Consider the following 20,257-nt stretch of genomic DNA (forward strand, 5'->3'; position numbering starts at 1 on the left):
CTTGTGTGTTACATTATCTGCTTTCTCATTCCTTTGGTTGAGGCTGGGGATCAGCTGTGCCTGGTGACAAGGACTGTACCTGCGATGGCCTGACCTATGCAGGACCCGTGCCTGTGCCTGTCATGGCAGGTAACGGCACAGTTGGTAGGTCTTGCTGGAACAGGGTGGCTGGAAGGAGCAGGGAGGTGAATACTGCCCACAGAGCAGCTGCTGTAAAGTTAACTGGAAGTTGTAGACTCTAATTTTGTGTTTAATCAGAGAAATGTGAGCTGGCACTTGGGGGTGGCAAGCTTCCTTGAGGACTATGGCGAAATGGTGTGTGTGAAGGCTGACAGGGGATTGCTGGTGGGGTGCGGGGGATGCCCTCGCTTGGCTGCGTTGGGCGGTTGGGCATTGCGTTGTCTCGGTGAAAATTCCCTGGACATCCCTGGGGGCTCCTGAGCCCCTGAATCCTTTGTGGCAGATGACGTCTGGGTGGTTCCTCAACCTTGGAGCTAAGCTTTGGGCCTTCCTGGCTTATTTTCTGTGTGGTAACGTGTGGTTTGGTGTTCTTTCATCCGTAATGTTGACCCAGGGAAGAACCCCCATGAGCCGGGTGTCGGGCAGTGGAGGTTCACGGGGTGGTTTGACCCCACGTTCAGAACGAAGGTGTGGAGGATGGGCGGCAGCCCTCGGTGCAGGAGGGGAGGAGGAAGCCTGGCGAGGCCGAGGGCTGCAGGCCGAGCCCGGAGACGCCTTGGTGCCGCCATGGGTACGCTGTAGGGTGCGGGCTGACGGGGTGACCGGCCGGGCAGCACGGCTCTCCCCGGGCCGGGCAGGCCGCCCGCGCAGCCGCCGCCGGCAGCCTACAGCCCCCAGCCTGCACCGCGGCTCGCCGCCAGCACCGCGCCGCGCTATTGGCTGTCCCGGCGCCGCCCGCCAATGGGGCGCGGGTATGTTGGCAGGCGGCGGAAGGGAGAGGAGCTCTTCGCGGCGACAGCCCGGTGCGAGTGGGGGGCGCGGCGGGGAGAGGCGTCCCCAGCGGCCGGCCCGCCGGCATGGGGGGCAGCGAGAGCAGCCACGGCGGCAGGAAGGTCTCTTTCGGGCTGGATGAGCGGGAGCGAGTTCGGGTGCTGCAGGGCATCAGGGTGAGGCGGCCCGCGGGTGTTCGGGGCTGGGTGAGGCAGGCTGCGGGGGCCGGGGGCGGAGGGCAGGGACCTGGGCTGAGGGAGGCCCTGCTGGAGTGAAGGGGAGGGCAGGGGAATGTGGTACAGGGCTGGAAGGGGTGAGTGGGGAAAACCAGCAAGGAGGAGGGGAGGCAAAACTGGAAGGCTGAAGGAGTATGGGGCCGGAGAGGCGGTGGGATGACTGGAGAGTGGTGGGGAAGAGGGCTGGGTGCATGAGCATGGCTCTTCTTGGGCAGTGACACACCAGCCCTTTATCTCCCCTTCCAAACTCTGCTCTCAGCCCTCTTTCCCTCCTCACTGCTTGATGACCCCATCTTGCCCCTGCCTTGTGCTTTGCAAGCAGTTTGATGCTAAAGGCACTGCCCGGCTCTGAGGGCATCCGAGAGGAGACACCGCTGCTCTTATTAATGATACCAAGAGCCTTGGCAAAGCACTGCTGTCTGAACATGCAGGGAGATATGAGATTGTGGGGATTAGGGGTGTTTCTAGGAGGGGCAGTGGGAAGCTGCTTCTTGAACTTTGATCAAACTTTTACATGTATGTGTTGTGAAAACGAGCACTTGGAGAGTGGTGGTGGTGGTATTGTTAAAGAACACTTTTTTTTCCCATCAAGATTTCTTTCCCGATTTTTCATTGGTTAAGTGTTTTTTTTTTTTTTTTTTAATATTACTACCATAATTTTTATTGCTGTCGCTTCTTCATACTTTTTTCTGGTTTCCCCCTAAGATTTGTCTGAAATGAGCTTGTCGAGTGTATTTTGCTGTAGTTACTTATTTTTCATTCCTTTTTGACTAATTCCCTGACAAAAGCTAAGTAAGATTGTGCCAATCTCCTTTTTAAAGTGTTTGATGGAGGTAAAGTTGTTCTTGCCTGATTTCTCTTTACACGATATAGGCAGGGACCCCTTGAGGACACACCATCACCTGCCATAGATGTAACTTGTGCTGGTGCTTCAATTTCTTTAGCTGCCCCATCAGCTAGATGCTGATGGAACTGAGAAAAACATGGGTTCATTGTTACTGGTCTGTTTGTGACCTCCAGGAGCTCAAGATGAAGATGCCCTCTGTATCTCATGGTAGCTGGTTAGGTTAAATGAGCTATGGTTTTTGTAGACCTTTCTGTTTGACTTCATGAAGTAAAAGTTTTTCTTTTCCTTTTTTTTTTGTTTGCTTGTTTTGTGGAACAAAATAATCATTCCCCATTCTTAGTACCAAGGGTGGTGTTTGTTTTTTTTTTTTTTGCAGCTATGTGAATAAAAGTATTATGGTGAAATATACATACGTTAAGAGTTGACTTGGTTAATTTCTTTCCTGTGTACGTATGTTTCAGCTCTCTGAAGATGTAGTGAACCGAATGAAAGAATCTCCTCAAAGTAAACGGGACAACCAGAGATTGCCCCATTCATCCAATGGCACAGCTCCATCTTCACCAGCTACAGAAGGGAAACCTAAATCTCCTACAGGTACTGTCAGTCTCTGTCAGGTCTATTGACTGTTTTGACACACTTCTCGGTAGTGCTGCCACTGGATGTTATATAGTATGCCTGTATTTTTCAAGACTATCTTGTTGTGAGAGGAGCTCTTTGATTAGCCTGTAACATTTTATGTATGTCGATATTGGCACCATTGAATGCCTTAGATGTTATGGTCCTGCCATGTCCTCTTTATGTTTCTGAAACTTAGTCGTGTCATCTGGCGGTTGGAGCAGTTGAAATGCTGTGCTTCTGGTTCTGTTGCTGTGTGACCTTAAGTAAGACAACATGTTTCTCTAGGTCTTTTCCTTCTCCGTCTTTGGATTGCCACCATTCTCAGATACTTTAATGAACTTGTATCACTTTGTGAATGTTTCTAGGATTTCAGATGAACATGCAATAAGCAAGGCAGAAATTTTGTATTTTATCTTTCATTCCTGGCAAGCTGCCTTGTAGTCCCCTTTGCATGCACAGGGAGTACATTGTGGATGGGTGGGGGAGATACTGCTTTTTGTTCTTTGGAAATAAGCTTATAGGGAAGGATAGACAGACTAAGCACAGCTTGCCAAGTGAATGATGAGAACTTGGTTTCTGAACTTGTCTTGCTTTATGGGTCAGAAAACGATTTGATTTCTCTTGGTGCTCAAATATACTTTGCTGATGTATGTTATCAGTGTGGGTTTGTTTAAGGCATCCAGAGTAACATGAAGTTAGGGAACCAGGCCTTTGCTTTGAGAGATTTGTGTGCCGTTAGCCTACGTCTTTCCTGAAAGTTGATTCAGCCTTATGGATGGCCTGAACTCTCTCAAAGAATTTCATCTCCACTTGTGGGACGCCTTGCAATTACAAGGAAAGCAGGAGGTCAAGGGGAAGGCTTAATGGAACTAGAGGAAGGAAGTGGAAAGTAGGTCTAAAACCATGTTATGTTTCAATATAAACCAGGGTTTGAGGTGTTAACATCCTTACCTAGGAGTTTCTGTAGCATGCCTTGTTCAGTGTGCCTTGTTGAAGATAATGCTGTCAGTGTCTCTTTGTTTCATGAATTCAAACTCCATCCATCAAACTTAAATTTTCTTGAGACTTTTCAAGGTGTATTTTTTTTTCCCTTGATGGGATAATACTCACATGTGAAACTCTCCTCTCCTCAAATAATTTATGATGTGATTAAGGACTATGCTTTGGACTATAGTTGTCACAGGTTTCTATTCTTATTTCTAGGAATCCAGCCACCAATGGCAAGTGACTCTGGTCAGAAGTCTTCTGCTGCAGAGCAGGAACTGTACAGGAGGTGAGGCGAAGCTCTTGAAAAAGACAATAGTTTAGCTCTTTTTGGAATATATATGTGTATATATATATATGTACATGTTTTACTTCAGTCCAAGTGCAATGATTGTGTGCTTTAATGCATGAGAATCCCCTTTGAAGCCTTTTTCAGTTAAGGGCCATGGAACATATTTTTTTAGGGAAGCCTGTCCTTTAGCCAAAAGGAGCAGTCAGGGGAGCTGTGAGCAATTGGAGTGGTGTTTGGAGAAACAGGGAGACCAATGTAATGAGTTGGTAACTACAGAAAATTTTGTGTGTGGTGTGCATTGCGAGACCAATAGAGCATAAACTTGAGTACAGTTGCCTTTTCTGGGACAAATGAAGGAGTCTTAAGTGTTTGATACTTAAACACAGTAATGGGTTTAATTCAGTTTATACATAAAATAATCAGATGCATCTTATATATCTCATTCCATTCCTCCTCCTTTTCTTAGACTGGATGTGATGCTGGTCAGCCAGTACTAGAGTGCTATGAATTTTTCATCCAAGGGTATTTTAATTTATTAAGATACTACTTTGGAAAAGATCAAGGGACTATCTATTTATCTAGCTAACTACTTTCTATTCTCACTGTTTTCAGGTGGCAATTAAGTACTTAACAGAGCTAAGTATAATTGAAGTATAAGCTTGTATGGTGCTAAGTCTACTGTTGTTGCCAGAGCTGTACCTCACCGAAGTTGCAGGTCATGTTTAAAGTTTGTTGGATTTTGAATTCCTGCTGATAATGGAGGGACTGCGAGCAGACTTTGTGCCAAATAGATTATGGATTTGCCTTTCGGCTCTAGGCAGGGATAGTCCATGCTAAGCCGTGACCCTGTTGCCAGAGGTCTGCTGATCACTTTCTCTCTGTTTGCCTTTGGCGCTCATGCAGGTATGAGCGAGAACAGGCACTGGTCCAAGAGGAGTTGCTCCGCCTGGCCAAAAGAGAAAGGGAAGCAGCCAGTGAGGCCTTGAATACTGCCCTTCAGCGGGAAAGGGACAACGCTCATGAAGAGAGGCAGAGAGTGGCCCAGCTGGTGAGTAACAAAAAACCCCAGTATGTTTCCATGTAGGACAGGTTAAAAAGCTCTGCTTGAGGGGATTCATTAAATATCACTTGTGTGATGAGCTTAGAAGCTTTGATATAGGCTGAAACACTCATCACCTCCTAATTCATCACTTAACGTTTGGCTTACAGTGTAGCTGGCAAGCTACGCTTGCAGCATGTCGTACAGTGACGCTAAGGCCAAGCTTGCAGGGAAGGGCATAATGACTGTGCTGGGGACCGCTTTACCTGTGGCAGGTCAGTGTGGTGTGTGTATGTGGGGTCGTTGTCTGAGCTAGAGAGAACTCTTTTAAACTATAAAGTGTATGAAATTAATGTTTCGATATATACAGGATCAGGTTCTGCTGACCTGATCTGTCCTGAAACTTTGCTCCATTTTTCTAGAGTATAATTGTACAAATACCCAAATTAATAAAAACTAATAATGAGTTCTGTTGTTTGAGTCTTTTATGATGCTGGTAACAGAAGAACTGTTATAAAACTGTCAGGTATTGTAACATTTTGAAGAAGGCTTAAGATTGGTTTTTAGGGACCAGGAAGCATAAACCCCTTTTGTACACACCACTGACTCGCAAACCAATCTGTTCTTGCCCAGTAGGCAGACTTATTTTTGGGGACTACTTGCTGCAGTCTTTACTATTAGTCAGTTGCCTTGGTGTTGCTGAGATAACCCATTGAGTTATTGTCATATCAGTGCTGAGAGAGCAGCGATGGAGGCAGAAGTACAGTGAGATGAGACTGAGTAGAGCAAAAGGCTTATATCATTACAGCAGATTGGGGTTGTCATTGGTGCTTGATAGTATCACATGATACTATTTTATATTGTTTTCTTTTAAATACTAACATTACTATGGCAGTGGTGAACTGCCTGTAAGCAATTCAGTGTCTTACTGGAACTGCCACTTTTTCCTGACCTGCAGTGGTATGAGGTGTTGGTGTGTGACAGCAAGGTGGGACTGTGCTTGCCACAGTCAGATCAAACTGCCAGTTCATTTAGATTGTGATATTGAAACTTTATTCAGAGAACTAGACTAACAGTAATTTTCCTTGCCTGGTACATACTGAAAGGATGGTTTAGGGAGAGGACAGACTTGAGTAATGATGGTCTTTATTGTGTTTCTTCCATCCTACTGATCTGTTGCATGTGCTTCATTTAAATGAAGAATCCTTCTATGAGCATGTTTTTTCTATATGTTGAATGCTAACAGGCATGGCTTACCCAGGCATGTGACTTGGCTGTGAAGCGTTTTGAGGTTATAAAATGAAGGCATTTTGGGGGGCTGAATAAACAAGATTTGTATAAGAATGGCCATAGTGGTTCAGACAGAAGGTCCTTCTAGCTCTATCATATCTCTAGTAGTGATCCATATCAGCTCCTTATGGAGAGCATGAGAACAGAGCAGGTGTAAGGCAGTATTTCCCACATGTATACCCTTGTAGCTTCTGCTGTTCTGGGGCTTAGAGGCTTCTTCAGCAAGAGGTTGTATTTTCACGTTGGTGGTTAATGGTCCTTAATGAATTGTCTTCCATGAATTTGTCCATTTGTGGTTTTGGACCCATTTGTGCTTTTTGACTCCATGATAATGTTTGTACGTGGTTGTATTGGTAGGTCTCTGAGATTGCTCTCCTGGATATAGCTTGTGAACGGCTGCTGTGTTGTAGGAGATTTCCTCTTGGCAGGTTGTACCCTATCCATGGGAAGTTGCATGATTGCTGAGCTTTAGAATAGCGCTGAGGCGGATGACTGCTGTTCCTCTGCATAGGACATCTGGGTCAGCAGATGCAGTACTAACTCTCTTTCCTCTAGAAAGAGAATATTCTCTTTATGAATGCAATTAACAGACTTCTGTAAAGAGGGGTGGGAAGAAGCTAGTGGATTTATTCTCCAATCTAAAGATATGACCTGGTTCAGAAGTAGAGCCCTGCCCTCCTGCAGTGAGGTGCAGAGTGATCCTGGAGACATGTGAGTCGCAGAGTCAGGCAAAATTTGTGAAGTGTAAAGAGGGCACCTCTAAAACGAGTTGGGACCTGGCTGCTAACATACAAAAGCTGTTCTATTATCTGAATTAGCTTTTAATCCTGCAGTGTAGCATACCCAGTGTCCTGGTTTTGTGGGGATAAAATTTATAGAATCAAGTTTCTGTTACATTTTGTTTCAGTTTGTGACCAGCCATGGTGATCAAGGCCATTAGCAGTTAAATCCAGGGCAGCTGACCCTGGCTGGCCCACAGGTGTGTTCTATAACATTAATGTCAGGTTCACTATAAAAGGGAAAGCTGCTGGGGAGGGGTAGGACTCTTTTTGCTATGCTCTCTTCTTTTTCCACTTATTTTTCCACTTCTTTCCATTCACTTTTTCCACTTATTCTCAATGATTGGTATCCCTGGGGCGACTTGCCACAACTCTGTGAGCTAAGTATAATTTTGTGTGTTTTGTATTAGCATTGATATTGGTTTCTTTATTTTATTAAATCTGTTTAAATTTAACCCATGAGTCTCCCTCCTTTTCCCAATTCTCTTCCTCGGTCGGGGAAGGGACATTGGGTGAGAGAAGAACTGCTTTTTCTTTAGCCCCGGGTGCAGGCTAGATGGAGACACCCAGATATTGCATACTTGATGCTCTCCAAATATCTGATCAGGCTCTCCTTGTGTAACCCGTAAAAGATAAGTAGTGACCATGAAGTGTTAGCCCAGAACGTGGTGCAAGAATGAGAAACTGTTAAATTTCCTTGCTCTTTAACTATGTCTTGATCAGTCATAAATTTAAGTTCCTTAAAAATGGAATAGTCTAGCCTGTCCTTGCAAAGATGAGATCAAAGCTATTGTCTGTTGGCTTCTAGATGTCTTCCTAAGCAGGAACTGGTTTTGCCAGCCTTTTAAATTGTTGGGATCCCTATCAGACTTGCTTTATCTCAGCTACAGTTTCCTTTTGGGCATGTTACCTTATTGTATTGACTCAGTACTGCTCAAATCATATCTGTCCTTGTCTTCTAGTATTGCTTTCTTCCTTTATTTGGAATAGGGCTTGAATGTTTCTTGCTCACTCTTCTGCTTTTTAGCCCTACCATATGAGGCAAATAATGGGTCTGAGCTGCTCTTTCATCTCTTCCATGTCAGTCTTCTCTTTCAGGTAGAAGATAGTGGAACTGTAGGTACCTAGTGGTAGTCCAAGAGCAGGTGGCGCTGGAAATTATCTGCTTAAAATTCTAAGGGAACAACTTCCAAGGTTTTTGTTGTTGTGACCTACTAGGGAAGCCAGAGAAAAGTGGGGCAAAGCCCATGAAAGAAATAACAAATTAATAATTTGCTTCTAGCAGCACTTAATTTAGTAAAAATTGAAAATCATGCCATGTATAATTGGAAAGGTTTGGTTTATTTATTTATTTTTTAAATATTTGCAGTACAATCTTGAGCTGCCCTGTGCCCTTAACATATCAGTAGTGACTGGTGATTAGTAGCCTTCTCTTGTATAGTTGTCTCCAGTAGTGCTGCAGTATTCTCCTTTAACCTTACCACTTGTAGACCATAAATCCAAATATTATAGCTGTATTTTGAAATGATTTCATTTTGATTGTGCTGAACGTTGCTTGTAATTTAATCTGTTCTTTATGATTTTCATTCACTGACTTTTATTATTGGCAGTATTGCTATGAAGCACTTCTTCAGTCTTATTATATAGTGCACATTCCTGAACAGAGCACAGACTAGAGGTAACCTTTGGTAGGGAACTTGCTGTCAGCTTCTGGGGCCAGTTACTTCATCATGTGTGGGGCAGGGTGCAGATTAAAACTTATTGGTTTTTTTTTTTTTTGTGTTTTGTGTATTTTGTTTTTGTTTTGTTTTTTTCTTGAAGTGGTGCACTGGTTATAAGAGAGATTTAGAGTTAAGTACCTGGATCGTGTTCTACATTTTTATCTTGATCTTTTTTCTTTTAATGACTTTGAACAAGGTACTTAACTTCTAGATACCTTAGGCTTTGAGTAAAACTCTTTAAAGTTTTAGTTTAAGAAGCAAAACAGCTCTGGAAGTAGAAACACTGCAGCGTTGTCTTCCCCCTTTGAGTGAATATGGCTTTTGATTAACCATGGGGGACTGGCTCAAATGGAAGTAGTCTGCTAAGCTGCTGCAGAGGAACTCTCACCAATTTGTATTAGAGATAAAATGTTTTGCTTGTTTGTACAGCACTGCAGGATCGTGATGCTGTGGGAACTCTCTGAACAATTTAATGCTGTGGGTACTTATAATACTACGAGGATTTTATGTACAGTACTTCACAGCAGGGTCTAGGGTGTTTAATGCTTGTAGCATGCCTTAAGTCTCATGTGAAATATCCAAGAATTAATACAGCTGTCTGTAAATCCTTTTTTATTTCTAGTGTGAGGAACTTCCAAAGTTGTCATAGTCAAGTTATTTATTTGCTTCACTGTGTTGTGAATAATCTTACCTTTCCCCTGTACCAGAAGTATTTCCTTTTTCATTTCCAACTGATCAAAACCTCTTCTCTCAACTTCTCAGTTCTTTTGGCTTTCTTTTTTACTCCTTCTTACCAACAAAAGAAACTTTGCAAGCAAAGCTGCTCTTTTTTCTCTTTTCTCCTTTTGTAATCTTCTAAGGCTGTGCAGCATATGCATCATGAGCCTCTTGGAGTCAGTGACTCCCTGCCTGATGGTTTTCACTGAAACCTTTGAGACAAATCAATGTGGAATGGGGATGGAGAAAAGCAGAAGCTGGGGGGGGGAGGCGTGGGGGGAATAAACGCGATTAAGCGAAGACATCTCATTACTACTCTAGAAAGGGAGGATTATAACTTATAAAATAGGAGGATCTCATTTAGGGGCCATGTGTGCCTCTGTTATCAGGACAGAGGGAGAGCAAATAGAATAAATGAAATTAATACTTTGAAAAGAAGCATTACCCGGATTTGAGAATTGAACTAATATGATTTGTGCAAAGCCCTGAAGTTCTTATCTCCCCATTTAATACCCCTAGGATAATGGCCTTGTCAGAGTTATTGACCAAAAGTCGTCATCTTCCTTCCCACTTTGAAAGAATGAATCCAGAAATGGAGTGATGGTAGGACAAACTTTGCGCCATGATTAGCTTTTTCTGACAAGACTGATGGGCGTTGGTTGCTGCGTGAAAACAGGCTAGACACAGAATTCCTAAATTGCTGGGAAAGTGTTTCTCCAGCTGTCGATGACAGATGACTTACTATTCCCAGTGTTCCTGGTCATGACCTGCTCACTGGCTTGCTGGATGGCAACCTTTGCTTTCTGGTGGCTCCAGCATTGCACTGTTGTGATTAGTGTGGCCCAGAATATAAGCATGGGAGGAAATACAAGGATTTAGGTTTTGTTTCTGGTTGCTCCAGTAGCTGATTATAATTGGTCATAGGCTGTTGGAGTCTTTCAGATGATTTCTTACCCAGAAATAATCTCTTTGCTCTTAAGAGCCTCTCTTCTTTTGTTGATTCAGGAGAGAAGGGCTGGAGGAAGAATGCATGTCTAGGAATGCCTTTGATTGGGGCAGTGGATTTTGATATTGGTGTCATCTTGTCAGTGTGGGATTCTGAACTCTTGGGCTTTGCATGTGGCACACTTTGAACACTTCCACCCTTGGTTTAGTGTATCTTGGTCTGCTGATGTTCTAACTGGTATGTTTTCTTCTCTATTTCAAAGAATGTGGAGGTAAAATTGCTTAAAATTGCTGAAAGCAGCATAAGCAGTCCATTCATAGATTGATAAAATGGAGGAGAATTTGGGTGGTAGTAGGGGAGTGATCAGGTGGAGTAGAGTCTTCTTTTCGTCCCTGTAGGGGTGGAGGAGTGATCTAGTTGGCCCATTCATAGAAAGTTTTGTTTAGATTTCTGGCCATTGATGAAGCTAGGCCAATCTTGCTTACATTTTTTGCAGTGAATTGCCCACTGTTGTTGGGCAGTATCAGCTGGAGATGCAGCTGAACTGGTACTGAAGATGGTTTTAGAAATGGTGCTGAATGTCATTTAGTTTTGTTAAGGCTTTCATTTACTTTGTGATAAGCTGGGGATCAGCTTCATCCTGGCTGATTAACTGTGGGTAAGCATCTCTAGATTAGACTGGGCTTTTGTTGTGAGGTGAGGCCTCTCATCAAAACCTGTCATTTTTTCCTTCCTGTTTGAGTTGATGTAATGAAAGGTATTGTCTCTGTGAGCTTTGCATTACAGTTTAGACACTGCTCCCATCAGGGCCAGATTTGTTGGTCCTGTTTGCTGTGCAGCTAAAATGTAGCGTGCTGAGCTAACCCCCTTCTGTTTCTGAAGTTGCAAACCTATATGTAGGAAATAGGTTGGTTCTGGGAGGAGACATTGCTAACACAAATCTTGGAGTTTAGTGTCTCTTTAATTTCTGTAAATATTTCTTGATTGAAATTTTTTGTGGGTAAAGCAGAAAACATTGATTTAAATGAGAAAGTATGGAGGCTTGTTTTAAATGATAGTGCAAAAGGAGGAAAAAAGCCCATTCAGTTATTTTTTTCCAAGTTTGATTTTCATTGATGTTACAGTGATTAGCAACAAGTATCTACATGTGTTTACTAAAGGAATGACATCTTTTTGTTTCAGATTAACTTTTGTGTTTTCTTTAGAAAATGACTGGTGCATGTAGTTACTAGAACATTAATTCCTACATATAGTGTGGGTAGGGACAGTGCCTCCTGATGAGTGTTGTTCCCTGCAGTTTGGCTGTTTGCAGAGCGTTCACATACTGTGTGTCAAACACTCACATACCCACCCTTAGTGCAGGCAAAACCAGCTAGGGGACTCTGATGAGGTTAGCAGGAGTGGCATTATCTTTGACTAGGAGTTGCAATGCAGTTGTTTTTGATTGCTTTCACTAATTGAATAAAACTTCCTTTTAAATGTGTAGATACAAATGGAAAGATGTATTTTTTGGTTTAAGCCTTAATGATTTATTACAAAATGGTGCAAGCTATTGATAGGGGGATTTAAATAGCAAGGCTGAGTAGCTTCAGACCTTGTTCCTTCTATCCCTCTCATTCTTGCTGTCTGAGCTAAGAGATACTTTTCTAGACTTTCCTTTGAAGAAAATGTATTGATGTGTGGAGTCTTTGAAGTTAGTGGTATGTTATTCTGTAGTCTCTGGCCAGAGCATCCCTTCTTTTCCCCCCGCAGTTGGGTTCCTCTTTGGCTGCTACCTCCTACTATAGAAGTGGGTGCATTTCTGCAGTGAAGGAACTACTTCTTTTTATGAAACCATTAAACATTTAAGGGGTCCCTATAGAAAGTAATCTTGCAGTATTAAATGGTGGACTTTGGAAAGGTTTGCATTAAATTTAAGCTTGACATTGTGAGGATCTACATGTCTTCTACCTCCAGCAAGCTAATAACTTCTGGTCTCTGGAGCATCAGTGAGGTGTAAATTTAACTGAAGTGATTTTGGAGAATGTGTACTACAGTGAACCCAGAAAGTAAAACCAAAGCCAAACCAAAAGAAAACCTCTTCTTTCTCCATCTTCTCCTGAGGGAAGGCAAAGGTGTTATCTGGCTAAGGGTAAGATGCTGTGTATGTACTCCTTATTTTCCCTGATACTGCTGCTGTGGTTTGTCAGACATTTATAGCATTTTTTTTTTAACAGCTTCCAATTTCTGCAGCTAGTCTTTTATCTCCTGACTCTGAAGGTTAATTTGTGTTTGGAGAGTTTTTGCAGATTTCAGTGGCTGATGGTTGTTTGAGCTTCTCATTTTTTCGAAGTCTCTTGGGCTAAGGCACCTTATCACAAGGTTGGCCTCTTTTTAAATCCTACGGCTGCAACAATTCTAAGTTGTCTGTGCTGCTACCTACTTCCCCTGTCTTGCCTTCAGTTCTCCTGTGCCTATATTTTACACTTTTTTTTGTCTACCAAGTTCATATACTACACAGAAACTTTTCCAGATTAATTTGTTCTGACTTAGGGTTACTGTAAAGCCATTCCATCATTTAAGAAGCAAAAGATAAGATTAACCTTCCTTTTTGCCTATCTACAACTACAAAATATTCAATTCATAAAGAAATAAGAGAATAATATATGTTGATATTTTTCCATGAATGGTCCAGCAGAGCTAGTACTGCATCTTTTTTTTTTTTTTTACTGCCAGACTACTGTGAAGAAGTAGAATTCTGTTTTAATTTTGCAGCTAATTTTGGGGGCGTAAGCAACAGAGATTTGGTAATGCATCAGAGTGTTTCAGTAGGCTTTCCTTTCCTATGAGCCAGTATTAGTCAAATGTAATATGGTTTGTGGTATGAGATTGTCATAGGTCGAGAGTGTTGTAAGAATGTAGTTGCCACTAGCTTAGTTAAACTTTATATTTGGATTATGATTTTGCTTGTCTGTGTTTTGAGTATTTGGAATATTACATATATCTAACTTAGTATTTGGGGATAGCTTTCCAGTATTCACTGTATTCTATCTAAAAAATGACAGTGTTTGAATCTTGAATCAATGATCCTTGATCACTGAAAATTTTTGTGATGTTTCTGACTGGAAATTGTTACTTAAAAAGAGAGCAAGGTTATGAATTTAAAGGGCTAATATAATAGCTAGGAAATAAGTTTGCACTGAATGGAACACTTTGATTGCTCTTGCGCTCTCAGATGATGGGGATGTGAGGTAAGTGATCTGCCACTGGATGTCATTTGTCATATTCCCTAAATGCCATGAAAACTAGCTTTGATGCTTCTGCCACCATTTCTTGGAACCTTAATGTGTATGTCTTGATGTGATCCTCACTGGCAACACAGGGGTGGTAAAGAAGATACCTGAGATGGGCAGTGTTCTGCACGGGGTGGCAGTGTGAGAGGGAAACGGTGTGGGGCTCTTTTTGGGTCTCAATAAGAAAGGCTGACAAACGGCTTAATGAAATAACTGTTTTAATAAGATAGAACAGAAAGAGGATTATAGATAGCAAGTAAATCATACGTCTCTTCAGATGCTGGGAGCCCTGCTTTCATGCAGTGTTGGACAGACCCTGGATGGATTTTCCCATGGCGTGCTGTGCAGGTGGAAAGGTTCCTCCTTTTTTGTCATTTGAGCAATTATATTCTTACAAGAAAACAACTCTGTTCATAAAGGTTGTTCACAGGAGAACATCTTGCTGCTCTTTTGGATAAAGGCAAGGTCCCACAGGGGCCAGTGCTGAGGGGAAGCTGCCTGCAGGCTCCTCTGTTACGATGCTGAGGAATATGTGCAGCACAAGTCGGGCTTGAAAGCTATGCTGTATCTGTATGTGCACAGCAGAGGCCTGTGCCTGCTCAGGTTAACTGTGCTGTGGATCACTGCCTCCTCGATGCACAGTGGTCTCCCAGTCAGGATCGCTACATTCCACCCCTTCATCCCCATACAGTTTACCTTTCTCAAACATAGGTAAGTTATAGGTTATATGAGCAAGCTGTTCAGCTAATAGGAAGTTTCCTGATGGGCTGGAATGTTATCTGTGTGATAACACCTGTCAGCACAGAGCACAGACTGGCATATGGGGTATTCCAGTGGGTTCCCATACGGCAGCTGCTTGTGGTAACATTTGGGCTTCTCAAGCCCCAAGTACCAGGCCCAACAGAGCAGGTGTGTCCTGTTCAAGATCACATTTCCTCAACTACAATGTCTTCCACAAGTCTCCCAATACAAATAGCTCTGTTGGATTGTACTAGGAGATGAAGCTGAGTCTACATGGTATGATGGGAGAAATCAAAATAAGCACTGATGTTGTTTCTTTATTTCTCACCTTAAAGAAAAGTTAAAGCAAGCTGATATGAAGAGCAAATTTCACTGAGGCTTTTTTCCAGTTTGTTTATACCCTCTGCTACAGTTGGGCATTCATGAGGAAAGCGAATGTCACTCCAGTCTTCAAAAAGGGCAGGAAGGAGGACCCGGGTAACTATAGACCGGTCAGCCTCACCTCCATCCCCGGAAAGGTGATGGAGCAACTTGTTCTTGGTGCTGTCTCTAGGCACATCAAGGATAGGGGGATCATTAGGGGCAGTCAACATGGCTTCACCAAGGGGAAGTCTTGCTCAACCAACTTGATAGCCTTTTATGAGGATGTTACCCGGTGGATAGATGATGGTAAAGCTGTGGATGTGGTCTATCTCGATTTCAGTAAAGCGTTTGACACGGTCTCCCACAGCATCCTCGCAGCTAAACTGAGGAAGTGTGGTCTGGATGATCGGGTAGTGAGGTGGATTGTGAACTGGCTGAAGGAAAGAAGCCAGAGAGTAGTGGTCAGCGGGACAGAGTCCAGTTGGAGGCCTGTGTCTAGCGGAGTTCCGCAAGGGTCGGTTCTGGGACCAGTTCTATTCAATATATTCATTAATGACTTGGATGAGGGATTAGAGTGCACTGTCAGCAAGTTCGCTGATGACACAAAACTGGGAGGTGTGGCTGAGATGCTGGAAGGCTGCGCAGCCATTCAGAGAGACCTGGACAGGCTGGAGAGTTGGGCGGGGAGAAATTTAATGAAATATAACAAGGGCAAGTGTAGAGTCCTGCATATGGGCAAGAACAACCCCATGTACCAGTACAAGTTGGGGACAGAGCTGTTGGAGAGCAGCGTAGGGGAAAGGGACCTGGGGGTCCTAGTGGACAACAGGATGACCATGAGCCAGCAGTGTGCCCTTGTGGCCAAGAAGGCCAATGGCATCCTGGGGTGTATTAGAAGGGGTGTGGTCAGCAGGTCGAGAGAGGTTCTCCTCCCCCTCTACTCTGCCCTGGTGAGGCCGCATCTGGAATATTGTGTCCAGTTCTGGGCCCCTCAGTTCAAGAAGGACAGGGAACTGCTAGAGAGAGTCCAGCGCAGAGCCACGAAGATGATTAAGGGAGTGGAACATCTCCCTTATGAGGAGAGGCTGAGGGAGCTGGGTCTCTTTAGCTTAGAGAAGAGGAGACTGAGGGGTGACCTCATTAATGTTTATAAATATGTAAAGGGCAAGTGTCATGAGGATGGAGCCAGGCTCTTCTCAGTGACATCCCTTGACAGGACAAGGGGCAATGGGTGCAAGCTGGAGCACAGGAGGTTCCACTTAAATTTGAGGAAAAACTTCTTTACTGTAAGGGTGACTGAACACTGGAACAGGCTGCCCAGAGAGGTTGTGGAGTCTCCTTCTCTGGAGACATTCAAAACCCGCCTGGACGCGTTCCTGTGTGATATGGTCTAGGCAATCCTGCCCCGGCAGGGGGATTGGACTAGATGATCTTTCGAGGTCCCTTCCAATCCCTGACATTCTGTGATTCTGTGATTCTGTGATTCTGTGATTCTCAAACCTGCTTCTATTTGCTGATGAAGTTCATTTTCATTCTTGTTTGCTTCCCTCTCTCTCTGTCTTTTTACTTTCCCAAAACTGCAGGATGGTTTGTTCCTGCCACCTCTCCTCGTTGGTGGCGTTATCAGGCACGTGTGCAGTGGGTGAGATTGCAAACACCACTGTTCTCCAGGATTGTAAGCATCAGACAATGTTTTACACGGCGTCCCATTCTCTAGCTGGCTGGTTGGACATGATGTTGGTACCTTATCTTCACGCTGACACACACTGGACATTAATAGAAATACATTGCTGAGGCACACGTGTGGAATTTCAAGCAGCCTTTCTAGCTGTGCTTGAGATAGTCTATTGTGTGCTTAACCTCTTGGAAGAGGTTTTGATGAGAAACGTATAGTGTTTGTTAACTCTTGGGCGGCTGGGTGGGCTCTCTTAGTTTCTTATTACAGTCAGCATAATATCTTCCTAATTACATGCTACTTACGTATTTTGAAGTTTCAGCAGTTTTAAACCTATCTTTCCATGAGCAATATTCCTCTTTCCTAATGCAAATTTTTAGGGAAGAAATAGCTATGTGTATTGCATGTGGGGAGGAGGTAAGAAATATGTGCTGCAGAGGGAAGTGAGCTGCCAGCACCCTTGTTTAGCTTTGTCTAAAGTCTGTCCCTGTATTATTTTTGGCTCTATGATTCCCTTATATCAACTAAAAAAATGACCTGGATGCAACTGCTGCTATTTGCCAGGAATTCCTTCTCCTTTTGGAGCACATCAGAATTTTTATTGTTTCTTTTGTACTATGTATGTATAATTTCTCTCCTTGTTTGTTATGACCATCTGCAATTATCTATATTATTTATGAGTAATGAGTAAAACATGATGGGAAGTAGCTTCTTAAAAGGGACTGTACTAAGGGAGAGGAAATGAGCTGATGACTTTCTCTTTGATTTTTAGACAGTGAAAATAGAACACCTGAAAGCTTATGAGGGAGGGAAGGAATTAGAGAGTTAGCTGGCTTTCTTTTTCCTGTCTGCATGTTACATTGGGGGTTTAGAGCCTTTTTAGCCTCGAAGACAGTGATAATGGGCAAACTTGAAGGATGATGCAGTAGGAGTCGAGAGTAAAAATTGATCAAACAGACAGATAGAGCAGGGCTATGTATAATTACTGTCGAGAAGAAAAAAGCTCCATAGTTTAATACCTACTTGAATAGTACATTAGACTAAGGATACATTTGTTAAATAACCAGTGCTCTTCCAATTAGGACTGAGAGCTTGCCATGTACATTCACTGGATTGTCAGCCTAATGCTTTTGCCATGAAAAAAGTGATTCACTGTCTAGCAGATGACTTCAAGCCCCTTTCTTTTTCTAAACACATAGGCTTGTATCTCTCTTCTCTCCTTTTCCCTTCTCTCCAGCCTCTGAGCAGAATGGATTTGTTCCTCAGTATTCATCTTGCTGTAGCTGTAATTAGAGCTGAAACTCTGACTCCCCTCTGTAGCTTCCAAACTTCCAATACATAAATGGTTCCTTACAAAAGCTGTTCTCTTCCTGGCTGAGGACCTGAGCAATCAGTCATTTTTGTGTTGTCATGTGATGTGCTCTCCTAGTTTAACAGCTAAATGTGGAAAAAGGGAGATTGGGAATAAGGACATGTTTAAAAAAAACCCAAAAAACACCCCAAACCCCCCAAAAAAACCCCAAACAACAAACTACCACAAAACAAAACAGCACCGTGAAAAACCAAACCAAACAAAAAAACCTCCCCAAAACAACAACAACAAAAACTTATCTCAACTGAAAATAAACTTGCACGTTTCTTAAATCCTCTTCCCTAATTTTTCAGGGTAAAAGAATTTTGTTTCAAGTACAAAACTTGAAAAAGCATGAGAGCCAACTACAAATTTAAAAACTGCAAAGCCAACTGCAATTTTAAAGATAATGAATGTCAGTCCAGCCTATAGTTTTCTATCATTTAAGAAGTTGCCCCCCCAGCCAGTGTGCCTTTTCCTGTTCAAAGCTCAGCATTTTGCAGTGTAATTTTTCTAAGCTTTGTGCTGCTGGAGGTTATCATAGAGTTCTGTTAAACACCTACTTGCCTGTGATTTCCTGTTGTACAGCAACCTGCAAAAAGAGGTGGTTCTCTGGTCAAGTAAGAATTTGACACTGTTCCTTTACTGGTAGCAGAAGTGGGATGAGTCAACATCTTTTCCCATCTGATGGCTGTTCAGAAGCCGGCTCTCAGGTCACTCTGCCCTTGTTCCAGATTGTGATGAAGGTCTAAATGCAATCTTGAAGCTGTTGCCAGCCACTTGCATTTTGTTTTCTTTAGAACAGTTTAGAAGTAGTTCCTAAAATTTTATGCATGTGATGAGATAAAAATAAGAGTTTTCATTGTAATTAATCTAGATGGAGTATCAGTTTGTGCCCAGATTAAGTGGGAACCATTAGCTGTGTTCCCGCTCCAGTAATGTCATTCTGCCATAGCAGGCTTATTTTCTAAGGTTAATAAGAAGTGTGTTAAGGCACCTGGAGGGAAAGGAGCTCTAATGGTCTTAGCTGCCATTCTCCTCTGTGTAGATGGGACTAGTGTGGTTGATAAATACTTTGCTGCCTCAGGCCTTGCAGATGCGGGCTGTTCCCTTAGGAAAGTAAGTAGTTCGAGGGGTACCATGGCTGCTGTTCAGGTAGGATTGAAGTGGCTAGGCAGAAGAGAGTTCCTCCAGGATAGTCTCACTAACATGAATTTTAACCCCTCTTAATTTCAGTGTTTTGCTGTCAAGTGTCTCAGGGGGCAGGTAATGGTAAATGATAGATATTTCTGACTATGTGCATGCAAGTGCACACAAAATTTTGCCTTGCTGTTTGCACACATGTTTAGAAGTTACATCTGCTTTCTGCACAAGAAATATGTCTTACTGAGCATCCTTAAACTGCAGTAAAAATTCACATCTTTGTAGGAACGAAGAATAAACTCCTGTATAATTAGCAATTCCTATTGCTCGTTGGCCAGCAGGTGTTGCTGTTGGGCTTGGTTAGGCTTTACTGTAGGCTGAGCAAGGCATTTGCCTATTTTAAGAGCTATGATGCAGACTGATTTGGAACTAAGTTTCCTGCTTGATAATTCATGTCATCTACTGATAAGTCAATATACTGTCCAGAGACTTAAGGTACATCTCCTGCACACGTGTGTGTAAATAAATAAATGATATTAGAATGTCTTTTTTGACCTGCGTGTTATTTTTTTCACTTCATTGCTGATTCTGGATTCTTACGAAACTTTCTGCTTTCATTAGCAAGGCAGTTTTGATTTGCTCATTTTTTAAATTTTTTTTGATGGAGGGAGTTTGTTGGTTTTTCAAGTGAGCCTTTAAAATGTGATGGTGCAAGTGGAGTCTAATAAACAATCCATAAACAGAATATCCTCATTAATACCCTTTTGAATTTAGGATCTGGGAAAATCTATTACCTGCCTAGTGCAGAATCTGGGAGATGAATTATGTATCTTATTTGGAGTCAAAACCACTGCTCAGCCCGGCGGCTGCTCTGTATATTGATCTTGCAGACTCTGTGCTCTGCTCCTCGGTTCTGCGGGATGTGATTCTAGCTGTAGTACTCTTGTTTTGGAACCGAAGATTTCTAATGTGCATCTCGGTTGCATGCCAGTGATGATGCCTTTGCTGAGTTCATACTTTTTTCCCCGCGGTGTTGAGAGCCCTTCCAAAGCAGCAGTGAGCGTTTCCTGAAGGTGGCAGTGAAGGGACACCCATGAAGGCTCCTTCCCAGGGGCGGACCGGGAACTGCTGAGCCCTCGGATTGCTCGCATACCAGTGAAATGTGTCAAAGTTTGTGCTTATTTGTTTTCATTCTGACTCTAGCTTCTCTAGGAGTTACCATAATATTTTTCAGGATGAGTTTACCCTAAGTTTTTGAAGTTCATTGGTTTCTATAGAAATAGATCATTTGG

General features: G+C 42.9%; 1 protein-coding gene across 2 annotated transcripts in view; it reads left to right on the forward strand.

The window, feature by feature from the left end:
- Positions 1–958: 958 nt before the first annotated feature.
- Positions 959–20,257, forward strand: part of CHCHD6 (coiled-coil-helix-coiled-coil-helix domain containing 6) — a 112,988-nt gene continuing 93,689 nt past the window's right edge. For both annotated transcript variants that reach the window (XM_068409289.1, XM_068409290.1), the window contains exons 1-4: positions 959–1,127; positions 2,496–2,628; positions 3,856–3,925; positions 4,832–4,976. In XM_068409289.1, coding sequence (XP_068265390.1) covers positions 1,038–1,127; positions 2,496–2,628; positions 3,856–3,925; positions 4,832–4,976 — 438 coding nt within the window. In that variant the 5' untranslated portion in view covers positions 959–1,037. The remainder of the gene's footprint in view (positions 1,128–2,495; positions 2,629–3,855; positions 3,926–4,831; positions 4,977–20,257) is intronic.

The sequence above is a fragment of the Nyctibius grandis genome, chromosome 10, assembly GCF_013368605.1.
Source record: "Nyctibius grandis isolate bNycGra1 chromosome 10, bNycGra1.pri, whole genome shotgun sequence".
Classification (NCBI taxonomy): domain Eukaryota; kingdom Metazoa; phylum Chordata; class Aves; order Nyctibiiformes; family Nyctibiidae; genus Nyctibius; species Nyctibius grandis.